The sequence below is a fragment of the Manduca sexta genome, chromosome 9 (genome assembly GCF_014839805.1).
Source record: "Manduca sexta isolate Smith_Timp_Sample1 chromosome 9, JHU_Msex_v1.0, whole genome shotgun sequence".
In the NCBI taxonomy this organism is placed as follows: Eukaryota; Metazoa; Arthropoda; class Insecta; order Lepidoptera; family Sphingidae; genus Manduca; species Manduca sexta.
Window position 1 is genome coordinate 7,823,868 of NC_051123.1, and position 22,901 is coordinate 7,846,768.

Consider the following 22,901-nt stretch of genomic DNA (forward strand, 5'->3'; position numbering starts at 1 on the left):
ATTTAGTTTAATTGAAAGTTTTTACTACTTCGCTCTTTCTGGCGACCGCCGCGCTTCGGCACTGTAATCGGTCTAGCTCCTAAACTACTTCTCAGCCCATTATGGAACTTCGCAGGGATTATCTATACAATAGTAACTATTTTTAGAAAAAAAATATATAAATATGCCAACTTTGTGAAATTCAAGTTTGAAACTTTCAAACACATTTTTTCAAAGAAAAAAAATCATTTTTCAATTTCCAAAAATACAATAAAAAAGCTCATTAAATGAAGTATTTATTTCATTGCTTTATTTATTTTATTGTAACATTTAAAAACTTGATAATTGGATTCGAAGTGACGTATACCAGCCGGCCAGTCAAGACTTCAAAGTCCTTTAACTCGCTTACCAGGCTTTATACTTTAATAATATTTTGTATCTGGATCGAGGACATATACAGGTATAACATAATCAAATATTACGAAAATCTGAGACATCGAGTTTTTTTTCGTGCCCGCTTCACGTGGAATGCCCCATATACTAGTTTTTGCCCACGGCTCCGCCCACGTGATAAAGTTTTTCGGGGCTAAAGTTTTCTGTTATAAAACCACGCTATATATTTTCCCTGGATAGAAAGTCGTCAATGTTCTTTCCAGGGTCCCAAACCTATCTTCATACTAAATTTGATCAAAATTCGTTGGGTAGTTTCAGCTAGGGGGGGGGGGGCAATGTGGGGCAATGCCCTACCTTAAAATACGAATGCCCTACCTTAATAATCAACTAAATTGTACATTACTACTCAATGAAAATAAATGGAGCAGCAGGTTTTTAATTTAATTTTATTTTTTGGAAGTTGGTCCCATAGAAAGAGTTATTCGTATTGATGGGTGAAATAACCATCTTTCGAGATTTAAAGGAATTTTGTTACAATCTGTATATTACCTTAACAATTACGTAAGTATCAACCTTTTTTTTTGTCACGTTCACAAGTCAAGAAAACCAAAAAACGATTGAGCAGATCAGATCTTGTAACATTTTTATTTCCGCCCTGCTTATAAAAACAGCTGCCCTACCTTAAATTCAAGTCTAGCTACGGCCCTAGGTAGTTTTTGAGATTATTGCGTTCAATCAGGCAGACAGATGTCGCTGGGGACTTATATTATATATATTTGATGGGAACAATTCCGTCATTACATAATTGTTGTATGACTTTAACCGTTACACAGCGCACGCGACGGAAGCTCTCAAAAGTAATAAATTTTGGCCGGTTTTACAACATATTTTATTACTGCTCCGCTCTTATTGGTCATACCGTGATGTTATAGGTATAGCCTATAGCCTTCCATGAATAAAGGGCTATCCAAGACTAAAATAATTTTTCATTTCGGACCATCAGTTCCTGAGATTAGCCCGTTCAAACAAACAAACAAACTCTTTACCTTTATATAATAGTATAGATTAATATTATTATATCATTCTCTAATAGGTGATTTTAAAAAAGTATCCCGTGTACATCCCTTGTATGTTCATTCAAACTATTCTCGCACCGAAATTCATAAAAATCGAAACATCCGTTTAATGGTAATAGTGATACAAACACACAGACTTGCTTTCTAATTTATTATTGAGTATTATTTATACGTATCTACTTATTTATATAGGTCTTACGTACACAAATATAAATGTACATAAATAGAATATAGGTATATATTAAATAGGAATGAACAAATGAAACCAATTTAGTTAGATACATAAAGCTTAGGTATAATATAATAAAGTCTTTAAAAATAATATTCACAATATATCTATATTCTCTTATTTTTCTTTAGAATATATTCTTTGATATAAAAGTCTGAGAATAAGAATAAAATGAATATGTTGTGTGGTAGGAACACGAAGGAAACCCATTTCGGATATTCGCAAGACGGCTCGAACAACACGTGCCCGAAGTGCAGGATCAGAAGCAGGAACTGCAGCTGTAACAACAGTAATACACATCACACACTCCACGCTTTTATCCCCAAAAGGGCAGGCAGAGGTGCAACCAAGACACCTACCCAATCTTCCCCTCAGCTCTGTGCCATAATGTTAATATATCGGGCACAAATTCCAGACTCCGAAATGATATTTGCAAAATAAAAACCCAAATACCGTTTTGCCCGACTCGGAATCGAACCCAAGACCTCAGAGTGGTGGCGTTGGTATAACGCACGCAATACTACTACACCACCAATGTAATCAATATCACATGCCTTCTAAATTTAGGTTTCCCAAAGATGTTTTCCTTTAACGTTAAAGCGATAATAATTTTGCACAAATAATACACCACATAATTTAAGGGAATTCAAGTAGTGTGTGCCCGTGGTTTTTGGATTTGCGTACGATCATCTCGGCAGTCCGTTCCAATTCCAATAAGGCTATCGCTGCTTTTTACATACTTATCACTATAAATATTTCTGTACATAAGAAATACCTATATAGGTATTTCCTATGTACAGAAATATTATTGTTGTACTTATTTTTCCAATAAGTTGAGATATATATCTCAACTTATTGGAAAAATAATACATCGTAACCAATATATACGGTTAAGTGTAGGCTACAATAGTATTGCAAAAGCTTGCGTTCACCATTATGTAAACATTAAACGATAGTAACTGGCTAAACGAACGAGGATTTCGAAATTTAAATGTATAAAAATAACACTATCATTAAACTCATGAATTAACAAACAAGACTCTTAAGACCTTGATTTTGGCAATATCGCATAATAATCATGTTTGTATTATACACGGACATGACATTCGCAAGATGCCGGGGCCCTATAAATCAGCGCCTAATACTTAAGTTGTGAAATTGTGATCGAGTTATGTAGATAGCGAGTAATGGCAGATGGATTTAGAAATTCTATGTGGAGCAAGGACTTCAGAGACATATCCCTCGATAAAGCAATCTTTAGTGGACTAAAGAGTGTCATAGCCTTGGACCTGATAGTTGTGTTCAGACCCTAAATGATTGAGAGTGCGGGAACGAGTGATGATTAGAGATCTGGATTTAAAGATTTGGGGTACAGAACCGGCCTTAGCTATTCAGGCGCTGTTTTTTGACGTCTCTTTTTTCTGACGACCCTTTTTTTAAGGTCCTAGAGTATTAATCGCTTTCCCTAGGATCTGGAGCCCGGGCAATTGCCCGGTGCAATCTAAAGCTGGCATTGTGGACCCAAAATGGAGGCTGCTTTGATGCTAAGGGCGCCGCGGGCACTTAAAAGTCTTCGCCACTTACGGCCAAAGGTCGCCACGTAATCTTTGGCACTTGGAGCGACCTCTCCGTTCGCCCTATGAACCAGATAGCCTGATGGTACCTAATACACATTCCAATTAGTAAAAAGTAAAATCCTCTCCCGTCTCTCATTAATAAATCTGTTACCTTAACCACTACTAGCTTTTACTCGACCCAATGAAATTCTATTTTGGGGATTAAATTTAAGTAGAAATCCTTTATTCCGCGATAAGAAGTAACCTATATAGTATATACATAGGTATGTATAATATTATTCCGATCAATAAATTTGGAATAAAACATGTCGATTCGTCGTTACATCAATGCATACAAAAGAAACCAATAAACACACTTTTAAGTATCAACTATCGCTAATTGTCGCTCGCTTTAATGATGAACGAAGACATCATGAGATACCTAAGATTTCGCTTGTTCTACATAAGAGTACTGGTATGTGAAGTATGCCAGCCCACACTAACGGCTATACCTTCTCAGTAGTAGAGAGTACAGAATAAGTGACTGCCGCTCTGAGCTCCTGGGTTCGAATCCTGGGTCGGATCAAAATAATTGTGACTGGGTTTTTCCATCTTAATAAATTGCTCAGTCACAGCTCGGGGTCAGGAAGCTGGCGGTGTGATACCCCTGTGTCTCGGAAAGCACGTGAAACTGTTGGTCTTGCGCATGATCTCATTCCGATCATGTCGGATTGCCCTCTCACCAGACCATGAGAGTGAAGGAACAGAGAGTGCACCTACGTACTGCGCATTCACTTGTGCACTTTAATATCTGCTGCGTACTTGGCCGATTTCCGTTGTGATTGGCCACCATGGCCAAATTTCCGTTAGGAAGTAATAGTCCGTTCCCGAGTTTTAGATAGTACCTATATAATACAGAAGCAGTTAATAATACATCATGTAGGTTGAGTACTAACGATCTGTAGCTGTGTGATGTATTTCTTCCACCACTGGCGGACCCACTGCGGCCGCACTATCGAGATCAGGTAGTAGCTGTACATCACCGCGTGGACTATCGAGTTGATGAAGCCTAGCATCACACCGTGCCCGCCTGAAAAATAAGCGACATTGTGTGTAGTTTCTAGGAAAACTAAAGTATTCAAAAATTAATTATATATTATCTTAAATAAGTACAGTCAGCCACGAAAGTAGCTGGATCAATCCATTACTTCAAAACGCTCCTACACTTTAACTTGAATCAAAATTTTCTATTCACTTTATGTAAGATTTAGCCTTTAAAGTTTATTTTAGTAAAGAGAAGTTGGTAGAAACACAAAATATTAATATTTGATATTTTAAATTTATTCAGTTACTTTTATGACTGACTGTATAATAAACGATAAAAGGTGCATGACTGCATTAATATATTATAACGACATCCTACTGAATTTTTAAAAGTTCACCAACACACTGCACTTTCCTTTAAATTTAAAAATACATACTCATAATAAACAGATATTACAACGACTAAGTACAATGACTTTCAAACCAAAATACAACACCACGTGTTGTATTGTTGTGTTGGTACGTGCATCTCTTATGATACCCAATGCTTCACTTACTCGCCTACGGAAATAGACAATGCCCATCCAGACGATATCTATTTAATTTATAAATATTTTTATCCTTATTGAAGCCTCATTTAAAAAAAAATGATTACCTTTCTCCAATGAAATTTAGAATCCTTAGAAGTTACAAACGTTTTTAGTCTTTGTTTTTCTTTTTTTTTCTTATCTGTTCGTTCGTTTTCGACGATATAATATATTCTAAATTAGCAATTTACAATTGTAGAAAACGATCTTGTCTAAAGCTCCTGGTTCGCGCCTATATTTAAATAACTAAGGTCAGGTGGGGCAAGTGCGCCGACGGGGTAAGTGCACCTGCCCTAAAAAAATCGAAAACTATCGATGTTATACAATTATCGCAATCTTATATCTATGCTTCTAACTGAAATGCAGTTCCACTAAAAAACACAAATGGCTCTGCTCATTTTAATACGATTTATTCGCCATTTTATTTTAAGTGTCATTTAGACCTGTAAACAGAGATGACCCCGTGAAAGATAACATCAAATATTTTAAAATATTTAACATATTTCTGTAAACCAGTAAGGTGAGTACATAGTTTAAACCTTTTATTTTAACTTCCTGCCCGAATTTTATCTGTATATACTAAAATAAAGGTTTTTAGCAATGCGAAAAATGTACCTAAAAATTGTCGAGTAGGGCAAGTGCGCCACAGTTAATAGTCGTATGGCGCACTTACCCCTAAACCATATATTACCAACCTTTTTGAGAATAAGTTTTACTAATATGACTTATTATTATTAAAATGTAACAGCATCATTTTTTGTACTCAAGGTATTTTTTGAGCCGACTTAAATAAAAAAGGTATATTAGTAAATTCGTCGGATATTTGTTTGTTTTAAATGGTTCGTTTTTACAAAAGAAGAAATGAGAAATGTTATAAGGTCAAATTCTAAGTTTTTGAGTTATAATGCATTCAAAAATGTTAATTCCTACATAATTATATGTTTTTTTTAGTTTTTAGAAATAAAATGGATTTCGTATTCAAGCTACCATTTCTTTATAACAACATATCCATATAGCAAAAAAAATGGGTAAAATGTTTTGAAGCCCTGGTTTACAAATATATGGCGCACTTGCCCCGAATTTGATTTGATAGCCATAGTTTGTTATAATATTGAGTTATAAAAAAATATCCAAGAGCAATGCGGGTAAAACTTATTTTTCAATCGACTAAAATGAGTGTTTTCTTTATAATGTTTAATATTGACGCTTTTTTTTACACAGGCGCACTTGCCCCATTTCCGGAGGCAAGTGCGCCTACTACCATCTTTTTTTACTTTGAGCAAAATATTATTAAATTATAGTCTGATTTCCTTGAATGGCTATAGGTCGTTATCACAAAATACCAAATATTCTTAAATTAATAAAATTACATTCTTAAGTCAGCACAAAAAGAAATTGTTTTTCATTGAATCCAGCTATGATAATTTTATGGCGCACTTACCCCGACTGACCTTATCATTTATCCTTCTTTTTGTGAATTGTAAAAAAAATTGTAGGCCTCAATCACTGGGTGCGTCACTTGTAAGCGTAGGATATTACTAAAAATCCTTGGAATAGCAACGAAATATCCCTCGACCGTGTTGTGTCGCTCGACATGTTTATAAGCACGCAACGTCTTTCGTAATATTTGAGGTTTAATATACCACATTCAGTATAAACTTATTATTCAATTAAGATGAGGAAAATTTATATTTTTTATTCAAGCATGGCAAAGTGACTGCTGCGCACCTGATGGAAAGCCGATACCGTCCAGATAGAGCATCGAATGATAACAGATTGCTATCTCGTGCCATTCAACACAATCGTGCCGGCCTACTTAGATGCTTTTAACGCTACGGCGGAAGGACCCTGGATTTTGGGGAACGAGGGAACACGCGCCCACATTGCGTTGGTACCTTCTCAGACGGACCCTCGTACACGATAGACCTACCACCATATTGTATACTTAGCTCTGTGCCCGTAAGTAATTATTTTAATTTACTTTAAATTCAGTGCAATACATACCTGGTACATATTTAGTTCCCACGAAACCAAGTAAACACATCCCTAAGTGATGGTAAACATGTAAGAATGACACCTGAGAAAATTTCTTTCGTAATACGAAGAATACCTGAAAAGAAGTTCATGTTTGCATCATTCCAAATAGTCTGCCGCTGGAATAAAACATTATATGATTGCGAAAGTAACCTTGATTAAATTATGAATGTTGCGAAGTAAAAAAATTGCCTACATGTAATCGTTATACAGTAAAAAAGCGAACTAATAAATTTTACTCTTACTAATATTATAAATGCGAAAGATTTATAAATGTTTGGATATTTGTTGGAAGTAAAAGCAGAAACAACTGAATGGATTGAAATGAAAATTGGCAGACGGATGCACTATGTCCTGGATTAACGCATATGCTACTTTAAATCCCGGTAACTTATTCCAAGGGATATATGAGTTTTTCAATTTGATTTTAACGTAGTCGACGCTGGCTTCTTGTAGGCAGCACTATAAAACACTATAGTATTTTAGGAACTTTTATAGCATGAAGTTTTGTAGCAGGAACTGCGTTTTACGTTAACGAAGCCGCGAGCAATGCTTAGTTCAAAATAAATTACAATAATTGTAGGTTTTTAATTTCACTTAAATCACAAATGTGCGTGAGATATAATGCTTAATTTTCCGTGCTTACTTTCCACAAGTTAGATAATATCTTACCGTGTCCATCAAATCAATTATCTTGATCATGTAGTAGAGCCAGACTTTGCCAACTACCACTCTTTCTAATGGTGTGTCCTCGTAAATCATTTTTTGACACCATAAACTGTAATAACCCGTTATGTACAGTTTGTTCACACACTGTGGACAAATAAATATATTATGATACACGTCTACGGGTTCATTTCATCCGTGGCCATCTAGACAGCCATAGAACAATAATAATTTTGAAATAGAACGAATTATCGAATATTTCATAGTTAGTTTATTAGTGTTTTACTAATATTTGGTCATTTTATGCTCCCACGGAAAAGATGGGTGTTATCTGTGTATCTGTATATTTGTATATTTGTCTGTGGCATCATAGATCTTAAAGGAATGGACCGATTTTGATGCGTTTTTAAGGTGGATGGGATAAACATGGTTCTTATACTGATTCGACTATTCTAGGTTTGAGTGTGTTCAATATTACGGACTATTCTTATGCTTTAAATACTTGTGGTTTTATTTTTTCAATTTGCAGAATAATTCTATAATATTAATTTTATTTTCATTTTATTATCCGTCAAATTCCTATATGTCTATTTTTCTATCTATGACTTGAACTATGAGAACATTTCCTTTCCCTGACCCAAACTGTGCAAATCTTTGATTTATTTAGTTATAGTGATAGTTACTATTTTTATAAAGTAGCTATCGTATCAATGACACGGGATGCCCCAAAGTGAGTGTTCACCTTAGAAACTGCTGGTGTAGCGGAAAGTTTCAAAGGAACTTTTTACATATTGTAATTATTTAATTGCCGCCTTTGGATTGGCCTTTGAACTAAAGGATAAAGTCATAACTGTATTTTGTAGTTTATGTCACAATCTGCAGTATTATTGACTATCTAAAAAACAATATCCTCTATTTATTAAAAAAAACCCAGGTGAAATTTCCTGAATCAAGGTTGAGAATTGATATGTTAAGATAAAAAATTCAGGTTTCTTTTCACAAAATTCGGGTTTTCCGCAACATTTAGAGCATCATGTAAAAAAATGTCTTGATACTTAATTGAATGTGATTGAGCCTACTGCACTGCTATATTGAATATCATTTTCATATACATATTTCATAATTCATTGTTCAATATTTAAACTACAGGTCAACATAACTCTGCAAGATTTTAATTGAGTATAAATGAATCGTGTTAACTACTTATTAAATTTAACAAAAGCGCACAACTACTTATAGTGTCAATTGAGTATAAACTTATATGTAAGTTATTATTTTATATTAAAAAAGTACGTACCTAAGTACCCATAATGAGGAACACGTTTTTTATTGGAGGACAATGCAGTTTCAAACTACTTCTTATGTAAAATATTACACATGTAAAAGTAGAGTAGCTTGCACTAGACGAGCCTAGTATCGAAATTTTCCGAGGAACCCATCAGGGGCGCAGCATCTATACAAGCCGATTCCCCGGTAATGACCATACATAGTACATACATCGGGGCGCCTTAAACTAGGGAGCGCTATATTCTTTATACGGCGGTAACTATGTCTCTGACGAGTTACTATCTTCTACTTTGCAGGTACAAGCCGTAGCAGGTAAACAATTTCAACAGACAACTCCGGATCGAACGCACAAATCGACGAATGAGAATAAAGTTTATTTGCAAGCCTCTCTTATTAATTACACACACACACAACATCACGCATTTTATCCCCGAAGGGGTATGCAGAGGCGCAACCATGGCACCCACTTTTCGCCAAGTGTGTTCCGTCCCATGATGTGATAGGGGGCGAGCCTATCGCCATATCGGGCACAAATTCCAGACTCCGGGCTGATACTGAGCAGAAAAACCCAAATATCACTTTGCCCGACCCGGGATTCGAACCCAGGACCTCAGAGCGCTGCCGTACCGCGCATGCAGTACAACTACGCCACCGAGGCAGTCTACAGCAGAGCAGAGTCGACTCTTATTAATTAATACCTTTATAATTGTTTTGATTGTTTTATTTTCAAAATCTATACAGAAAAAGTTCCGAATTGCTCATCAGTTTCGGCCGTCAATTATTTTATAATTTAATTTCAATACTTAAGTACCTACCATAAAAATAAAACCAAAAATAAAAGTAAAACCATAAATGTAGTGTAATGTAGTGTAGTAAGACTTGATAGACAAAACTTTGAAGATGATTTCGATTACGATTGTTATTATTTAAAACATTTTCATCTATAAAATTGCTTCCTAAGTACTTCCTAACTAACTTTGGTTCATATTAGTACTATTTATAACTACTACGAGACCGCGCAATTATTATTTGCAGTGACATAAAGTTATATATTGATTTCACGTTTCATTTAATTAAACTGTGCCGTTAGGCCTGCTCAATTCTTCCTTTGCCTTGACATGATAAGGTAATTATTATTTCCGACTATATTCACAATTTGTAATTCTTGCTTTCGTAACTGAATATAAATTCGTGAGCCGCTTCATCCATTATTTTCTTCAAGGTTTTACTTTATAATTCATACATTCCCATACGCACAAGTATTTATTACAGGTGAGCTTTATTAAAACAGTTGATGTCTAAAACTATTATAAAACTGCGCATCATATTTACCTACTTATATATAAAAAATATTAAGTAATAATAAGTAGTATAAACTAATTCCAGTTAGGTTGTTAGGGGTCTGTTTCACAAGTTCAAGTCAATTTTATTTGACAGTTATCGTATTAATTAGCTAATGTATATACTTTACATACTCATTTCATTGCCATATATGTGAGCATAGATTAAAGTGTGACGTTTAAATTTGGTCGACTTGTGCATTTATGATTTACCCTTAGTACACACAGACTTATCTCTTTACACCGCGAGGCGTAAGCATACTTCACGCAAGTCATGATGACTCTACCCTTGAAAAGCGCTCTCAACGTAAAAATTCTATCAGATCTACGTTACTTTACTGGTTACGTCACTGAGCGCGTATAGTACGTGTATCAAAAAACATTGCTACAATTTGACTCCTCCTCCTCCTTGCGTCGTTCTCCTAAGTTCTGAGGGTCGTGACCACCTCTCACCAGCTTCCGTCGTATAATATCACGCAATATAATAAACGTTTGACTATAATCCATAAATATATTAAATGTCCAGTGACGCCTCTTTGGCCAATGGAGGCATTTACAGACTGTAGTAGATCAGGAGGTCCTGTATCAAAATCCTCGATATTCCATACACTCTGCGAGAGTTTCCGCAAAATGCTAGTAATCGCGTTGCCAGAAGTGGAATTGGACAAATAAAGGTAAAAATAAGTGTTAGTCTTACCTCAAGAGTTATATACAAGGACAAATATATCTGCACGAGGTTGTATACTATAATCAGTTTTTTCAAGTCGTATGGCTGCCGATTGGCCATGAAAGCGGGACCCCAAGACTTGACGAATCGGTGATACACGTACATTATGACGATGATCGGGATTGGACTGGAAACCAGCGGGAAAGTGTTCGTCCGGGGGTCTGTGAAGCAATAAGCACAAAATCTTGTAAATATTTTTGTACAAAATATCTTTTTGTATAAAATTAAGTAAAACATCATGCAAAAAGCTACAAATGCGTAGCAAAATATAATAGTTTTAACATAAGTTTGCGACATTGAGATAAAAAAGAAATAGGGGTAAAGATTTATAAAATAGTTTTCAATTTCCGCATTGTATTTGTGCAGGTAATAGACAGAGGCAATAAACTAATCAGAAAGAACTTGCTACTTTGTTTGCATTTAATTGTCTTCAGTATTTGCAAACTAGTTCTGTAATAGGTAGGTACCAAAATATTTGCAGTTAAGGTTATGCAAACGTTACATAACAATAACTGACTATCCTACCTATATTAATGCCTAATTCAGGTGTAGTGGATTAAAATTCATAAAAGATTAAACAAAACGTCAAATAAATTGTATAAAAATTTACATAATCACGCAGTTGAAAATAGACTTAACAATTGTTTCGGGTAAAGTATTTAATTTCCGTTACTTGACATGTTAAATATTCTTCTATCCCTGGATAGGTACGTAGAGTTTACTAAAGAACTCTGACCTCCGTTGTTGACAATGCTATTCTGCGAATATATTACCTTGCCTAACACAACGTCGCTTAAATTGTATGCATGCGGTTGCTTTATCGATTATAACAAACATGTAGATTTTTTATTTTAAGAGAGATAATAAATATATCGGATTGGCTGTGTACTCTTAATTTACGTGGAATTCGACTTACAATACCAGCTCTGTGGCTAAGCTACGGAATCTGAGTGCCAAACGGCGCGGCGCCAAAATGACAATATTAAAATAATAATTAAATGTGGGTTTTGGAATTGAAAGTATTTTTTTAATGATAAGTACTTGTTTATTTAATACAATTTATGTGATGTGAAAGCATTCATCAAGGGTTGCTAAAAGATTATCTATCTCCACCCTAATCAAAACTAATATCTTAGGCATTATTTATGTTGGCTTTCAATAAAACAAACAATATTCGACGTGTAAAGAGTAAAGAATTGTATACTTAGCTTATTAAATATTTAATAGGAAAGTGAATTTTAAAATTCGTATACATAATGATCGTACGTCAATAGTTACCGAATACGATTTTGCTTACGAATGGAGGGGATCACTTAGGGTAATACTAAAATTAATTATAACGGGTTCAATCAATTGGTGAAAACAGTTAATATTTTAGTAATATTCATGCAGTAGATATGCAGAGGTATGACAAGACCTACACTGCTATGTATTTTTGCAAGTTCTATCTTAGTGTTGATATTGCTTGGCACAAAAAAAATAGTGTTTTGTAATATTAAATTAACCGAAGGTTAATGTGAATTGTGATGAAATTTAGGACTCAAATACAATATAAAAAACAGTGGTTACGAACCATTCTACCGCTTAAAGAAAAATCCTGTTAATATTAAAAATATAAACATTGGGGCACATATATTTATGTAACGGGAGGATTTTCAGAAGTCTCTAAATTCTGCATACTAAAAGCAACATCCTAGCAGCGTTTGGTCAAATACGCACAAAAGCCAAAATCACTGCTGTTTAATTTTGTAACTTTACGGTTTCCTATTAAGACATTGTTAATTAAGGTATTTTTTTTATGTATACTGAAGTCAAAAATCACACATAAACAATATATAAAGTGGTATGACCGAACATAGCCCGGTTGCTAATATGACACATACTAAATTTGTCATAATTTAAAAACATACTACGAATTTTATTATATGTAGTGATATATTGCTATTCAAGCAAAAGTTTTTTATTTATATTTTTTCATGAAAAGATTTTAATTTAAAATGTGCTTTCAAGAGTTCGATTACCTTATTATACAGGGTGTCCCAGAAAGTAGTGTCAAGCGGAGGTCCGGAAATAGAGCACCCCTTGGGGTATCCGAATCGCCCCAATGTGTTCTGCGATTTTTCATAGTTTTCGAGTTATGAACATTTTTCTAAATTTTTGAGAATTTTCGATTTGAACGATTAAATATTTTCTTTTTATAAAAGAAGAATACTTATTCGACATTATATTTATTGGAACTAAATTTTCCTTAGTTGGACTTTTTAGCTAAAAACAATCAGCTTTGTAACTTTAATGGAAATTATGAAAATGTTTGTATAAAGTGATAAACTTACGTTCTATGGATTATAACTTAAATTTTCTTCTTTAAATTAATAAACTAAACACGTGACTTCGTGGTTCTAAGTTAGGTCAAAAACTTCTCCAGACTCTCAATTTTCATATTCATTAAATAACATAATCCTTCATGGGGGCTATTTTGGCTAAAATCAGCTTTAAAAGAGCAAGGTGGATTTTATTTATTTATTATTATTATGTAAGTTGAAAGTCTGGAGAGTTTTTTTGCTACCTTAGAACCACGAAGTCACCTGTTTAAATTATTAATTTAAAGTAGAAAATTTGTCATAATTTATAAACTTTTATAAAATTTAGTTGCAACAAACAAACCTTGAATAAATCTTTTACTTTTAAAAAAAACAACATTTAATCGATCAAATCGAAAATTCTCAGAAATTCAGAAAAATATTCATAACTCGAAAACTATGAAAAATCGCGGAACATACATGGTGGTGATTCGGATACCCCAAGGCCCCAAGGGGTGCTCTATCTCTGGACCTCCGCTTGACACTACTTTCTGGGACAACCTGCATATACAAGTTGCGAAGTACTCACCCGCCAAGTTCTCATTAAGGTAGGTATAATAATTTGTTATGTTATTTATTAAAGTGCCCATCTTGGTACGAGCTCAGCTTTCTGGAAAAAAAGATATCGTATTAGTCTACACTAGAATTATACGAATCACTGAACTTTTTAAGGGTTGACATTCTTAATCAGTAAATAACTTGATCTTTCGCAAGCGATTTTGGGTCATACGTAAACGGTGTAAGCTTTATATGGTGAAGTTTACACGATATCTGTTCGACGACATAATTACGTTACATATAACTTTTTACCGCCATTACTGGAATTGTTACAAAATCTTCATTTTAATTTAAGAGTTATCAGTCTTTTAATCCATGTACGGTATTTAAAATGGATGTAAAAATAAAATGTAAACTAAAATCTATAAATAATATCGATAATAAGTAGTTTGTTGTGTTTTAATAGTATTCTGTTTCAAACAGGCAGGCATAGTTGTGTTTACTGGCGAGGGATAATCATCTCTCGTCAGTAGACACTATTGGACACTACTCGATTCACCAACCATTAAGTGAAATGGGATTAATTTTCCGTGCTCTATAAAAAAAATCTTACAATATATTATAAATATAATAAATACAAATAATGTATGTAATTTAAATTCTGTTTGATTCCATTTATAACTTTAGTTAAAGTAATAGTAAACATTAGTTTACATTTCATTTTTTTATTTCCTGAATAATAAATGATATGGAATTGAAGGAAGGTACATATGATGTACATACTTAATGTTTTTTAAGACAACATTAAATTCATAATTTTTTTATCAATATATTTTTAAAAATTATATCAGACTTTGTGGCTTTTAAAATAGCGTTCTAGTTTGTGGGGTACACGAGGTAAATTCAAAATACGAGACTTCAATTACGTTATGGCACACTCTATTTTTTTATTGTTTGAGACAGCAAAATTCATTGCTGAAAAACGGGAAAGCAAAGTGATATCATGACACAGCGTAAAAACACAGCATTATATGTACAACACAAAGTTGTTACATATTCACACTTAATTAAATTTTGTATTCACCTCCAGCTATTTTAAATTCCCTCCATAATTTCCACTTATTGCATAGAGAAATTCATTCCTTACACCCTTCAACTACCGATTAAATTTAAGGAACATTAAATTCACAACACTGATATTCCACCATATATTAATACACATGCGTAAAATATATCAACACAATACCTGTTCCGGCGTGTTACCCCGATCGTGATTACGGCAAGATTGAGCAGTAAGCCGCGGTCGACGCACACTCTATGAACTTTGTGAATTTAATTAAAGAAATTCATTTATAATGCAACATTTAGCTTGCGACTTACGCGCGTTGACTTGTAAAATACAATAACAATCAAGCTGATAAACGGGATGAGAGGGTTCGATCTCATTTCCGGAAGAGTATTTGTTTTATTTCCAAATATTTATTCAGAATCTTGTTTTATAGAGGTTGAAGTTGAACAGTAATATTTTAACATCTATGTGGCATAGGTCTTCGCTTATTCCTACCGATATAACGCCTGCTCTACCGAAATGAAACGATTTACCAACAATTTGTAGGAATCCAAGAATATATTCCTGACTTTATTATCGATTTTCAACAATTCCAATTTGGCATCCGTTTTTGTTTATATTTTAGGGGAAATCTGGTTATATGAATTACAGTTATTAGTTTAAGAATAGGCATGTGTTTATTTAAGCAACTCCTCAGGAAAACGGGCCGCCGTTCAGAACCTATCTAAAACAAGTTTTGATATATATAAGTAAGTATAGGAAAAAATATATTTATATTTCTACGTCTTTGCATAGATTGTTTAAAATTGTTTATAATGTGCATATTGTCTCATTAATTTCATAATGAAAATGTTAAAATTATTATTTCCGTATGTCTTCTTCTAAAGTAAACTTAATTTTAGTTTGCAACCAATTATTAGAAGACAATTCAATAAGGAAAATTATGGTAGTTTAAATTTATCAAAAAGACATAAAATTATCTTTTAAGGGAATTATACCTTAATCTTTGCATATTCCCACTGTTACTCGTGCGCTGATAATGTAATGAACGAAACTCATGGCCATGCGCTTGGGCCATTTTTTCGGCCTTAAAAATAATAAAAATCTAGGTTTATTGCTTTCAATAAAGAGATTTGATTTTATTATGATTTATTTATATTAATGGTACTTAACTTTTAAAATATACGCGTACTGTTATTAGTTTTAATAATACTTGCGAAATTATAATTCTTACATTTTAGATACGTAGCAATAGCGTAGTTGGGAGGGAAACGTAGTGCCAAGACGAATGTCCGCAGGTTCAAAACCCAAGGACATATGTGTGACTTGTCTAAAGTTGTGTGTGTTCTTTGTGAACTATAGCTTTCTCTAACGTTAAAGGAAAACATCGTGAAGTAAGTTGCATACTCTGGGTTTTGAGGGTAGATAAAGTCTGCCAATCTGCACTAGACCAGCCTTGTGGACTAAGGCATAAGGCAAAGCGAGAAGAGGAAAGGAGAGAGCGAGGTGCCTTGCGGGACACCGGCTTAAATTGGATGAAGGGAGGAAAGAGTTCCCTCCCTCAACGCGATATTTGAAACCGCGGTTCGACAATAAGTCTCGTATGATGTGCGTGAGCTGTGTAGGGACGTACGCACGGTACGCACACGGTAGTATATAATATAGGACTTACTAAAGTTTAAAATAAAGACATTTGACTGAACATTGTTTTTTTTTTCATAAACCTATCGATTTTTGGTCGAAGTATACGGATTTTATGTAGCAATTCTGCGGATTTTACGTTCAAGACCACAGCTACGTGGCGAACCCAAAACTTTAATGTTAATTCGTTGGGTCAGAAGTATGTCATTATTGGGTATAATAAAAAATGCTTGCTTATGGTATACAAACTTTCCATACAATAGATTTTACGTTTACAAATTATTTAAATCCTTAATTATTTTCTACTTGCTTTTGCTCGCGGTTTCGCTCGTGAGAAAAAAAAATCCGGGTTAAAATTCCCGCTATAAACAAGTATAGACAAGTAGCCTGTGTCATTCCCAGGGTCTCAAACTATCTCCATAACGAATTAGTAGTAGTTTTTGAGTTTATTACGTTTAGACACGCAGACATTTTCAACAGGATCAATTCTGACTTACTTGATTGTTGTATAACTGTAACCGTTTACGCAGTGCACACAACGGAAACTCTCGAAAGGAATAAATTTTCTCTGTTTTTGGATTGGTTACAGCGTGATATTATATACCCTATAGCCTTCCTTAATAAATGGGCTACCTAACGATATTTTTTTTTAACACAAACCAGTAAGTACTTCCTAATATTGGCGAGTTCAAACAACCTCTTCAACTTTATACATATTTATTAGTATTAACGCGATACAACGAGACCTCGACATTCCTGTCTGTCGATAAGCAAATAGACAATGAGTTTTCGAAATACGACGTTTAGTTTAAATAAATTGTCAGAGGGTAATCATCTCTCATCATTCGATACTCTATCTGGACCCCGCTTCACTACCATCTAGTGTAGAAGTCATTTAAGTAAGGTAAGTGGTGATAGCTTAGTCGGGAGCGGAAGGACTGCCAAGAGGAAAGTCCGCAGATTCAAATCCAAATGGCACACATCTGTGACTTTTTTTAAATTATGTGTTTTTGCTTTGTGAATTGCTTGCTTTAACGGTGAAGGAAAACTTCCTGAGGAAACTTGCATATATGAGAAATTCTTTGAATTTTAGAGGGTGTATGAAGTCTACCAATCTGAACTAGGCCAGCGTGGTGGAATAAGGCCTGCCCGTGCCCAGCAGTGGGACAGTATATAATACAGGGCTGATATATTATTAAATCGTAAGAGGGGTGTAACAGTAACGTATTGCACTTGTTAATAATTTCAGATACAAAGTTCTGAAGAAGAAGTTAGCATTATTTTTAATGTATATTATTTTTTGTTTTGTAGTTATTTTTGAACCCAGTTTTGGCCAGTGTGTTTTATTATGAGATAAGGGGCGTACCTATCGCCATATCGCGCACAAATTCCAGACTCCGGACTGAAACAGAAAACCCAATAACAATCACTTTTCCTAGCCCACGATACAAACCCGGGACCTTAGAGAAGTGTCGAACCGCACACGCAATACAACTACACCACCAAATCAAGCACATAAAAGTTATTATTTCACGCTAGATTTTGCTGGTGGTTCTGTGTGTGTGAAAAGTTTTTCCAAGATAAAAGACACGCTTTATACTTTCCCGGGATAAAATAGAGCCGGATAAACAAGACAGACGATAAAATACAGGCAGATAAAAACTCTAAAAACTGTTGTTTAAGCTTAGTCATCTTCTATCTATCTATACTTATAATAAATCTGTAGAGAGGTCAATTCTGTACATGAAATATATTTCCAAAATAATAACTATCAGGGGGTGATTAGGGATCGATACTGATGCCAAAAATGCAATTAGTAAAATTTTTGTCTGTCTGTCTGTCTGTATAACCGTTATAGAAACAAAAACTACTCGACGGATTTTAACGAAACTTGGTACAATTATTTGTCATACTCCCGTGCTGGTTATAGTATACTTTTCATCACGCTACAATTAATAGGAGCAGAGCAGTGAAGGGAAATGTTGGGAAAACGGGAGAAGTTACTCCATTTTTTTAAGCTTCCGCCGCGTGTGCAACCTTAATGGTTAAAGCTACACAGAAATCATGTATGACGGAAATGTTCGCCTTAAAATTATATAAAAATATCCCACGACAGCATATGTCTATCTTTTATGGTTGACTCACAATAACACGTGTAGCTCCCGATAGCATAGCAGTTCGAAGCTTTCTCATTATATTTGTCTACTCTTACGTTTATAACACTCTCAGTCAGCCCCGGATCTAGGGGGGGGCAAGCCAGGGCCCATTCCCCGGGCGGCGAATTTAGAGGGCGGGAAATTCAAACTTGGCAGACGAATACACATCTCATCATTAACGCAACTTTGACTACTGCGACATCTATACTCTATACTATTATATAAAGCTGAAGAGTTTGTTTGTTGTTTGTTTGAACGCTCTTATCTCAGGAACTACTGGTTCAAACTGAAAAGTTCTTTTTGTGTTGGATAGCCCTTTGTTTGTGGAGTGCTATAGGCTATATATCATCACGCTACACCCAATAGGAGCGGAGCAGAAATGGCTAATCTCAGGAACTACCGGTTCGAACTGAAAAATTATTTTTGTGTTGGATAGCTCTTTATTCGTGAAGTGCTATAGGTTATATATCATCACGCTATACCCAATAGGAGCGGAGCAGAAATGGCTAATCTCAGGAACTACCGGTTCGAACAGAAAAATTATTTTTGTGTTGGATAGCTCTTTATTCGTGAAGTGCTATAGGTTATATATCATCTCGCTATACCTAATAGGAGCGGAGCAGTAATGGCTAATCTCAGGAACTGCCGGTTCGAACTGAAAAAATATTTTTGTGTTGGATAGCCCTTTGTTTGTGGAGTGCTGTATATCATCACGCTATACCCAATAGGAGCGGTTCAGTAATGGCTAATCTCAGGAACTATCGGTTCGAACTGAAAAAATATTTTTATGTTGGATAGCCCTTTGTTCCTGGAGTGCTATAGGCTATATATCATCACGCTATGACCAATAGGAGCAGAGCAGTAACAGTTTCATCATGTTGCAAAAATGGGGAAAATATATTATTTTTGAGAGCTTCTGTTGCATGCGCTGCGTAAACGGTTAAAGTTATGCAACAATGATGTATGACGGGATTGTTCCTCTTAAAAAGTTATACAAAAATTTATTATAAAACAAAGTCCCCTGCTGAATTTGTCTGCCTGAACGTGTTAAACTCAAAAACTACCCAACGTATTAGGATAAAATTTGGTATGGAGACAGTTTGAGACCCTGGGAAGAACACAGGCTTCCGGGAAAATATGTAGCGTGACTTTTATAACGGAAAACTTTAGCCTAAAAAACTTTATAACTCGGGCGGAGCTGCGGGCAAAAGCTAGACCAGTATATAACACACATAATTTATTTCCCGCGGAGCGCGAAATGATGACGATGATGACAAAAGTAAAAATATAGTTGGTTAGGGGTGGCATTATCCAGATTTTGCCCCGCTTTCAAAAAAATCAAGATCCGGGGCTGCTCTCAGTCATCCCTAATTAAAAAAGTTAACATTATTAAATATTCCATAAAAAAGAATCATAGAAATCGGTATAGAAACACCGAAGTTATACATGAAATACGCTAATAATAAGCCATCACGCGTGAATACTGAATCATGCTATATGCTTCCTTCGATTTCACCAGGATCCCATCATCAGACCCTAACCGGACAATCGGACCACCTGCATACCACCATACATTAAAAAAAACATCCCGACAAATTGAGCACCTCCTCCATTTTTGAAGTCCGAAATCCACGCGGGCGAAGCTGCGGGCGGAAGCTAGTACCGAATAAAATTGTGTATCACAAAAACATTCGTGTTGGTGCGAGATTGGGACCCGCACACTCACGCTTTATAGCCGGCTCAGCACCCGCTGCGCCACATCGTAGGCTGTAAATAGGAATAAGTCTAATCTATATTATGTAATAACTCCTCATTTACAATAATAAACCCGTATATAGGTAAATTTTAGCTTACCATCGCCCAACTTAGTTTGGTAAAATATAAGGATATTATAAACAAGCGATTTTTATACTTTTATCATTAGAATTGATGTATGTAAAAATGTTTATAAATATTACCATCCATATCTGTATCATGAATTTTATTAAAATATGTATACTTGGTGTCATTGCATTCGATAGAAAAGTCGAGGAAGCATTACATAGCGTTAATGTATGCTTACTCGGGGTCAGGTAAATAGGGTAAAAGAACTAACTGTTGAAATAAATTGTAATTTAAATTAACAGATTGGACTATACATATTTTATTTGTGTATTGTCAATGACCACACTTCGGTCTCTTTATTTTCATCGATACCAAAGGAGAAAGAGAAATATATTCTGTTCCGCCAGAATTTTTATCCCGGAGTCCGATTTAAACGATTTTTTTTTCTTAATTTAATATTTATTTCTTTTTACCACGGTAATAGATTTATTACAGATAAAGTAAATATTTTTTTAGACCCATATTATCATATAGTGGTAGGTACAGGTAGTACTTCGTTTGAAATGAGCTGATTATTTTAAGGCAGTAAGAGAAAAAATAATGCCTTGAGATATATTTTGTAAATCTACATGATTAGGTATTATTGTTTATGATTTACGATTTATTTTCAAACCGAATATTGAAAAAAATAGATTCTTATATTACGCCGTTGATGACCAAGTGGTATGTATATTATGAAAACAAAACAGTGAAAACATTATTGTGACATAATTGAAATTGTTTGAACTAAGTAGTACCTATTGAGCGACTTCGGTATGAATTATTAATCACATTTCTTGTTTGGTAAGTGCTGTGTTTCTCTTTAATTAATGTCCTTCCTATCTTTTGTTATATAATAATAATAATAATATCAGCCCTCTATTATATACTTGCCCATTGCTGAGCACGGGCCTCCTCTACTACTGAGAGGGTTTAGGCCTTAGTCCACCACGCTGGCCTAGTGCGGATTGGTAGACTTCACACACCTTCGAAATTCCTGTGGAGAACTTCTCAGATGTGCAGGTTTCCTCACGATGTTTTCCTTCACCGTTAAAGCGAACGATAAATTCACAAAGAATACACACATCATTTTTTAGAAAAGTCAGAGGTGTGTGCCCTTGGGATTTGAACCTGTGGACATTCGTCTCGGCAGTCCGTTCCACACCCAACTAGGCTATCGCCGCTTATATTTTGTTATATCAGACACAAATTCCAGGGTCCCTTCCTGATATCGAGCGGATAAATCCATAAGTATCATAATACTTACGCTACCGAAGCAGTCTGTTGTTAAAAATCTATTCGCATTGATATATTTGTCGTAATCAAATTCTGCTTAATATTACATTATTATTTTGCTGTTCATAAATAATTAATAGATAAGTAAGGTACTTATAGTGAGGAATATCGACGAATCCATGTTTCGCCCCCACACGTGATCCATGTGGTTGAATTGTCTTCGTTTTATTATTCGGAACTCGACGACATTCGACAGTTCTTTTTGCAGTAATTTAATATTTGCAACCGGTACTAGTAATAAATAAACATACTACCTAAGTAATGCAAAATATCAACTACCTATTGTCCATTACTCAACAATTAACAGTTATTGGACATTCATCCTTATTAAAATTTGATGCAATGAACTTGATCGAATATATTGAACACAAATAATTACGTATAAATTATAGACAGGTAAAAGAATAGGTATAATAAATTATATGTACCAAAGAAAATTAATTACCTGCTTATATTTGTAAAATTCAGTTTGAACCCTGTGATAGATGTCATTGAAATCACATCTATATATTTAGGATGTTTGCTATTTTTGGCCGATTAAATAATTAATTCACATATTACGACATATTGGTCCATCAAAGAATGACAGTTCGAAAAGATTAAACATAAGATTAAACAACACGTGAGTTAAACAAAGATGCTTGTTGCATTTTTTTCTGTTTCGATGTGCATGCTTTACTTTCAGTTGACCAAATTTAAACTTCAAATATATATTATAATTCTCTTTGATTTAAACTGTCAACATATTTATTCGGGTTTTAATTTGATAAATAATCGCGTTGATTAGCATTATTTTTGGGAAAATTCTGCTTCTGATACATGTAACAATGAGAGGATGCAGTGTTTTTGGGCGTACAACAGTAAATAATATCAAAGCATTTTTTACGATACTTAAATAACAATATTAAGTACATAATAAATATTTCAACATGTTCATAACCCCCTTATGTAGTATCTGTGTACATCAACCCCAAACATGTTACATTGTCAGCTGTCGCAGGGCTCAAGCTACATTTTATAATGTATAAAAACAAAGTTCTGGTCAGATCTGAACGTCGTAGGTTTCGGTACGGAAAACACATCAGGTGTTAGACGCGCGT

General features: G+C 34.6%; 1 protein-coding gene across 3 annotated transcripts; it reads right to left on the reverse strand.

Moving 5' to 3' along the window:
- Positions 1 to 1,698: 1,698 nt before the first annotated feature.
- On the reverse strand, positions 1,699 to 22,425 carry LOC115450949 (elongation of very long chain fatty acids protein AAEL008004). Of its 3 annotated transcripts, none has more exons than XM_037436618.1 (7): positions 22,247 to 22,425; positions 13,808 to 13,888; positions 10,889 to 11,079; positions 7,571 to 7,711; positions 6,869 to 6,974; positions 4,190 to 4,323; positions 1,699 to 1,955 (listed from the first exon to the last, which is right to left on the reverse strand). In XM_037436618.1, exons 2-7 carry the CDS (start codon positions 13,866 to 13,868, stop codon positions 1,785 to 1,787), a joined length of 804 nt encoding a protein of 267 aa, XP_037292515.1. In that variant the 5' UTR covers positions 13,869 to 13,888; positions 22,247 to 22,425; the 3' UTR covers positions 1,699 to 1,784. The 3 variants fall into 3 exon arrangements, with proteins under 3 accessions (XP_037292515.1, XP_037292514.1, XP_030034984.1); XM_037436617.1 differs by lacking the exon at positions 22,247 to 22,425 and adding an exon at positions 21,895 to 21,992; XM_030179124.2 differs by lacking the exon at positions 22,247 to 22,425 and adding an exon at positions 15,023 to 15,101 and having other exon boundaries at positions 1,700 to 1,955.
- Positions 22,426 to 22,901: the final 476 nt, after the last annotated feature.

Bases quoted from the DNA above. Each gene is read 5' to 3' on its own strand.
- LOC115450949 (XM_037436618.1), bottom strand. From the start codon at position 13,868: ATGGGCACTTTAATAAATAACATAACAAATTATTATACCTACCTTAAT. The intron at 11,080-13,807 runs GTGAGTACTTCG...ATTGCTTCACAG, and splicing joins CCTTAATGAGAACTTGGCGG to ACCCCCGGACGAACACTTTC. The intron at 6,975-7,570 runs GTAAGATATTAT...ACTTCTTTTCAG, and splicing joins TAATTGATTTGATGGACACG to GTATTCTTCGTATTACGAAA.